Raw genomic sequence first — 7,125 nt, 5'->3', positions numbered from 1 at the left:
ATTTTCCCAATCAAATGAACTTGTGGCATTTCTTAAAAACGGAAACTGAATTATATTAAAAATGGAGTTCAAGTCTTCCCTCCCCAGGATAAACGCAGTGCCCATTGGCAGGTGCCAGCTGGAGGTGCTGTCTAGGCAAATGTGGCAACAAAAAGGGGATATTTACTTTGATACATGAGAAAACTAAGTATCAAGTCTCAAATAACCAATTCAGGAGAATCAAAGAGATATACCTGTAGGTTTTCAATTTCTTCCTTGTGTTCCCTCTTCAAGTGTAAAATAGCAGCTTGGTATTCTGTAAGATCACAAAAGAAGCCAATTACAAAGAAGCACACAATTATGCACAAAATTCAAGTGAGCATCTCCAAGACTCCAGAGTCCCTCCTACAAGTAAACTGAGTAAATAAATGGCACAGTTTGGCACTAACCTGACAAGAGATGTTGAAAATTGGGGCAAGATAAGACAAGTAGCTCAGGAGACAGGGGAAATTTCCTTCCATGTGGCAAATCCTGAATTACAAGAAGCCCCATATTAAACAGATAGGATAGGGTTAAAAAAAAAAAAAAAAAAAGCATGAGGAGTGTTCCAGATAAAGACTGGCTCAGGTGTTTGTCTTTGAGGAGGAGTTGGAAGCTAAGGCAGGGGAGAGAACAAACACAGACGTGTTAAGAGCAGACACACAGGAAATAAAACTTTCTGTGTGAGATCAGAGAACTCTATTTTTAACTGTTTAAAAAAAAATCTCCCTTTGAATGCTAGGCTAAGCAAGCACCCAGGGCTGATGTTAATCTTTAGATCACTTTGGAAAGTCAAGACCATTTGTCATTTGGATGAGAGAATCTAGGGTGAGTTAAGGTTGAAGGAAAGACAAAAATAAATTTCTGGTCCAATTTTAGCCCGAGTCTAGTATGTTTATTCCAACAAGAAGTCCCAAGTGTACACAGGAACTCCGGCCAACGACTAAAACGACCACCCCGTTGGCTAAACATGAAGCAGCTCGGACAGCTTTACTTCCAGCAGAACACCCTCCTGACCTGGCTTCTTCTACATTCCTCTCCCTGTCTTTGCCTTGTTCACTACACGCCAGGCACTCTGGCTATCCTGTGATTCCCTGAACTTGTCAAGATTTTTTTCTACCTCAAAATCTTTGCTATTATTGGAGGCAATAATAATAATGAGTTTTATTTGTTGAGCGCTCACTATGTATCAGGCATTACCTAAGTATTTCATGATACTGACTCATTTATTTTCTCCCCACAATAACCTTATGATGTAGGTATGTTATCCCCATAAATGATGAAGAAATTGATGCACAGAGAAGTTAAGCAGCTTTCTTATTCAAGAAAGACGAGTAAGTTGTAGAGCTAAACAACATATATAATTCAAGGGTGAATGGATAAAAAAATTGTGATTTATCTGTAGAGTAGAATACTACTCAGCAGTAATAAGGAATTACGATTAATATATACATCAACATAAATCAATCTCAAAGACACTGTACACAGTGAAAAAGTCTCAGAAGCCTAATATTATTTAATTCCATTTATATGAGGTTCTGGAAAAGACAAAACCATAGGGATAAAAAAAGATCACAGCAGCAGGGGCCACAGATTAGAGATGAGGGGGGATGGTATTTGACTACAAAGAGGCAGCACACCAAGGAATTTGGGGTAGATGTGACTTTTCTCTATCCTGATTACCACGGTGGCTACATGAACCTGCACACAGGTTAAAACTCATGGAACTGTGTGCCAGAAAGAAAAGGTTTATTCTATGCTAACTTTTAAAAATCTACATCAAATATTTTACTTTTAAATGTTTTCCCTAGGAGATTAAGCGTAACACAAGAATACCTGTTACTACTACTTCTTTTATTTATTTATTTTTGAGAGAGAGAGAGAGAGAGAGAATATGAATGAATGAATGAATGAATATATATATATATCCCATGCAGGCTCTGTGCTACCAGGCTTGAACTTATGAACTGTGAGATCATGACCTGAGCCAAAAATCAAGAGTCATATGCTTAACTGACTAAGTGACCCAGGTGCCCCTGTTACCACTATTTCTATTCATTATTTTCCTAAAAATACCAGTAGATGCAGTAGGACAAGAAAAAAGAAAACCAATGTATACACGCATGCACATGCATACATATATTTATATGCAAAAAAATAAAGGAAAAATAAAGCTATTATTCACTATGGTCATGTATTTAGAAAAATCTAAAAGATTGCTTGCAGACAATACATTGCAACTAATATAGGAGTTTAGTAAAGTTGCTGGCTATAAAATCAGTATACAAAAACCCTGATACTAGCAACAGTTTCAAAAAGAAAATATTCACAGTACCATTAAAAATACCAAGTACTTAGAAAAACCTCATAAATATGTAAGGCCACATGAGAAAACAGAAACACCATGTTGAGATGTATTACCAAGAAATGCACAGAGAGTGAGCAAGCCGTGTTTTTGATAAGCCTCAATATCAGAAAGATGTTAGTTTTCCCTAATTGTTCTGTTGATTCAGTACAATCCTATTAAACATTTCTAAGGATTTAGGGGTTTTAGGGATTCTAGGGATTTAGTTCATTCTAAAGTGTATATTGAAACACAGATGTGCAAAAAGGCAATAAGAGCCAAGAATCTCTTGAAAATATAAAGACAAGACAGCTTGCCTTACAATCTAATAGGAATTGTTTTTAATTATCACAATATAATTAAAGTAGAATAGAGGGCCCCAAAAGACACCATGAATTCATGATCACTTGATAGGACAGAAATATCATGGAAGATCTTTGTTTATACTAAGAACAGGTTTTTTTTTTCATAATTATTAGTTGGGAAAAGTGGATATACATATGGAAAACCAAAAATTAGATCCCAGATTTATACTAGATAATGACCTATTTTAAGTTGATTAACAGGTAAATTGTAAAAAGCAAAACAAACGTTTAATGAGAATATAGCAGAATGGTTTTATAATTTCAGGTTAGGAAAAATGTTAAGATTCAAAAAGCATTACATATAAAGGAAAGAAAACTGATAAACTTGACTACATTAAAAGTAAGAACCTCTTTTCATCAAAATACACCAAAAAGGGAGAGAAAAGACAAGCCACAGAGAGGGAAGATATACTTAAAACAAATAACCAAAGATCTAGTGTGTGTGTTTCCTACAGAACTATAGAAAATGAAAAATGGGCAAAAAATGTCAATAGGCACTCTATAAAGACAACATATAAGTTAACCAATATCCTGAAAGGTGCTCATTTTCATTAGTACTCAGGAATATTCAAAGTCCGACAAACAGTGTTGGTGAAGGTGTGGAGCAATGGAATGCTCAAATATGGCAGGAGTACAAACTGGTACGATCATTATGAAAAATAGTTGGCATTTTCTAATAAAGTTGAAGCAACTTATACCTTCCTGCCCAACAATCCTTATCTTCGCTACACATAAATGAAAGAAACTATAAAAGGAAAGCAAATAATAGTAACAAAAGTCAGGATAACAGTGTGAAAAGACCAAGTGAAGTGGGCTATGATTTTGCAAGGTAGCATCACACGAGTGTTTAATGAAAAATTATTCTTTAACCTCTATGTGTTTTGTATCATTTCCTTTATGTAACACCTAACATTAAAATGTAAGAAAAAAGAATTTAAAAAATCAGTCCCAAGCCTCTACAAAGCATGCAAGAGAATTTTAGCTAAACCAACCTTCCTGCAAAACCAATGCCCCTTGGAAAGAACATTTGCATTCTAAATAGAAATTACACAGAATATGTTTTGAAATGATTTATTTGGTGTAAATTGTACCTGTAAGGGTGTGACAGATATAATTGTGACTAATTTACAGATCAATGAAGGAGACCATTGCAAAGCTAACACCCAGTAAATCATGATTCATTTCTTCTTTAAATATTTTTGCCAATGATCCCAGTGTAACAAATGCAAAAGAACACCTCCCCATCACTGACAAGGATGACAAAATAGATCTCTAGGTGAGATGTAGAAGGAAGACATTAAAGCCTTCACTGGCAGAAGGTTCAAGTCAAGGGTTCACAAGAGAATGCCAAGACAATATAAAGGTTACAGAACAATGAATTTAAGCTAGGTTGGTGGTTTTCAAATAGGTCTTGTTAGTGGCAGACCTCTCCATCCACATTTTCTAAGGTTACAAATCCAAGAGTAGATCCCCTATCTCTTGTAGGTAAGGATGGTGAGGCAGAGGTCTCAACTCAAAACTTAAGGATGTTTTTGCTAAAAAGAGAATTTCACCCTTACTCAGTAGCTCTGGTGAATAGTGTATGGAAAGGAGAAATCAAGATTTTGAGTATCAGGGCTTGAAAAGGCCACACTACTTTGAAGCTACATCAGCCCCAAAAGAAATTAACAAAAAATCTCAATTAATCTAGCCCACAAAAAAGAAGCTTGAATAATACATATAATGCATTCTTTTAAGAAGATAATTAGTTTAAGAGCATAATATATGAAAAGACAGCAATAGGGCAAAAAGGATCCTGAATGGCAGGATTCAACATTTGGGGGAAAATGTGTAAGAATTTCTCTCCATAGGGGCACCTGGGTGGCTCAGGTCAGGAACTCATGTTGGGCTCTGTGCTGACAGCTCAGAGCCAGGAGCCTGCTTCAGAGTCTGACTGTCTGTCTTGCCCCTCCTCTGCTTGTATACATGTTTCTTTCTTTCTTTCTCTCTCTCTCTCTCTCTCTCTCTCTTTTCTCTTTTTTCTTTTCTCTCAAAAATAAACATTTAAAAAATTTCCCTCCAGAAAAATAAATACTTTCTAGTCTCGTACTTAATTAGTATTGATCCCTTCTGAAGCACAAACCTTCCTTTTTTATCAGCTCACAACAACAAAACAGCCATTCTGCCCGGTGTTGTTAGAATGCTTTGTCTTCCATTTGACCAGTAACAGAACTAAAGATGATCTCAATAACAGGGGAGGCATTAGTCACCAGGGCTACAGTTCACACTGACGAGTTTCTCTTACTTACTTGCTTATATACAGATACAGGTAACAGAGTGCTATTTCTTAGGAACCGTTCCATGCATTCTACACAGATTAATGTACTCCATCCTCATATCACACTTATAAGACGGATTAGGTACGAAGGTTGAACTATTGCCAAAATACACGCTAGTTAAGTGCCAACAAGTTCATTCAGTCCCAAAGAGTCTGTGACATTTACCCTGCACAGTTTGTTGTTTGTTTGCTGCTGTTGTTTTTATGGTTGGGAACGCTTCAAGGGTAATCAAGACTCAAAGTTCCTAGGCTTTGAGGAATCTAATCCAAAGGTTGCTAAATTCATCCAATCAGTAGAATCACTAATAAATTCAGTAAATCCTTTGCAAAACTCTTTAAAAGGGGCCTGGGATATTATTAATCCCAGGGAGGTTTGAAGAGCCTAGGGTTAACATGAACAGTGTGAGTTACAACGGCTAGTCCCATCAAGTGATGTCATTGTGATTCATCTATTTTCTCTGTGGGGATTTCCAGAACTGCAGTTGGTCAGTTTATGGTTAGATCTGGTTTTCATTTATATTCTGTCACATGTATCCAAGCCTCTCCTACCTACCTACCTACACACACACACACACACACATACACACACACACACAAGCAGAACTGGATTTTGCACAGAGTTGGGGAATTTGAGAATTCCTGATCTCCCTCATGGATAAGAACCATGGCTCTTGCACTCATGAATTCTAACTTGCACTGCCTTTGCCTTTCATTGGCTTTACGCACTGTGTCACATCGCTACACACAGGTTTAAACATATACCGTCAATCTTAAAGGCAAAGGAGTCTTCCTCAGAATTATACATGGAGGATATTTAGTCAGTGTTTCCAAAGCTTTGCATACATCCCAGTGAGGTCATTTCTTTTGGTAACAGACAGCTAGACTTTAACAGCAGAACACTTATTTTAATATATGTTAGGAAAAAATCAAACTAGCATATAAAACCCATGATTTCATGAATATTAGTGTTAGAAGATAGTGTTGATCAAAATTTAGTCCCTGGAACTAAACGTCACCTGGAATTTCTTAGAAAAGTTAATTCTCAGGCCCACCCCAGACTGAGTAAGAGATTCAGAGGATGCTTTATGAAGGCTCCCATGTGATTATGATGCATTCTAAAGTTTGAGAACCACTGCCTTTGAAGATAAGGTTACTTTTATTCACGTGAAAAGCCCCACACAAAAAAAGTTTAAAAATTTTTAAGTAGTAAGAATGGTATAAATGTACCCTCTAAATCATGGAGACAATACAAATATGTCATTTGGAAAAACATAGTAAAGACTGACATGAAAATATATTCTAAGTCATCCATGAACAAATGTGGAAACTCTGTCTGACCATCTCTAACATTAATGAAAACGGTGCTGGTCAGGGATGGCAAAATCACAGACCATTTACTTCAATATCTAAGAATAACATCAAATTTGAGCTCTCATATTTAATGTGCTTATAGGGCAAAGTGTAGTACCTCATCCTGACACACAGTAGGGCCTTTAGATTTGTTTCCTCTGCCAGGTGCCTATAAACAATTCAGTATTTATGCAGTTTGGGAAAGGGACAGCGGTATCCATGAAAAGCAACTGAGAAAGATTCAAAGTCCGTGAAGTCCAGAGAAAAAGTTGGGTATAATTAAAGTCAACACATCCCAGCAGGTCCATCATCTGAAACGTCAATACAACACCTCTTTATCAGTGGGCTTTCAACAGTGACAGGATTAAGTGTATACTAAAGAGCCCAACTATACTTTTTGATGTTGAACTGCTGAGAATACCTCTCCCTCTTCCCCTCTGCCCCACATCTGGACAGTCTAAATACAAAGGCTTTGACGCTAAGGAAATTAGAACCACACAAACCACTGCCCACAAGTGGGGATCCTCAGCCCAGCCCTAACCCCTAAAACACTGTGAAACCCCAGGCCAGTCTCCTCCTTTTCCTCTCTCCAGGCATTTTCCAGCCGATTTCAGAGGCCTGCCTTGCTCTCCCCAAAAGGCTCATTATTTTAGTCAATAAAGGTTTTCATGACTCTTTTGTGCATGGTGTGGGTACATGTATAGTTATCCATCTCGGCATCTGAATCAAAC

The 7,125-nt window shown here is 37.1% G+C and overlaps 1 protein-coding gene across 2 annotated transcripts in view; it reads right to left on the bottom strand.

Annotated features, from left to right (window-relative positions):
- The window catches only part of FMN1 (formin 1), a 391,026-nt gene that overhangs the window by 246,532 nt on the left and 137,369 nt on the right, over positions 1-7,125 (bottom strand). For both annotated transcript variants that reach the window (XM_029951580.1, XM_029951577.1), the window contains one exon: positions 234-295. In XM_029951580.1, coding sequence (XP_029807440.1) covers positions 234-295 — 62 coding nt within the window. The remainder of the gene's footprint in view (positions 1-233; positions 296-7,125) is intronic.

The sequence above is a fragment of the Suricata suricatta genome, chromosome 9 (genome assembly GCF_006229205.1).
Source record: "Suricata suricatta isolate VVHF042 chromosome 9, meerkat_22Aug2017_6uvM2_HiC, whole genome shotgun sequence".
NCBI classification, from domain to species: domain Eukaryota; kingdom Metazoa; phylum Chordata; class Mammalia; order Carnivora; family Herpestidae; genus Suricata; species Suricata suricatta.
This window is presented reverse-complemented; position numbering and strand designations above follow the sequence as displayed.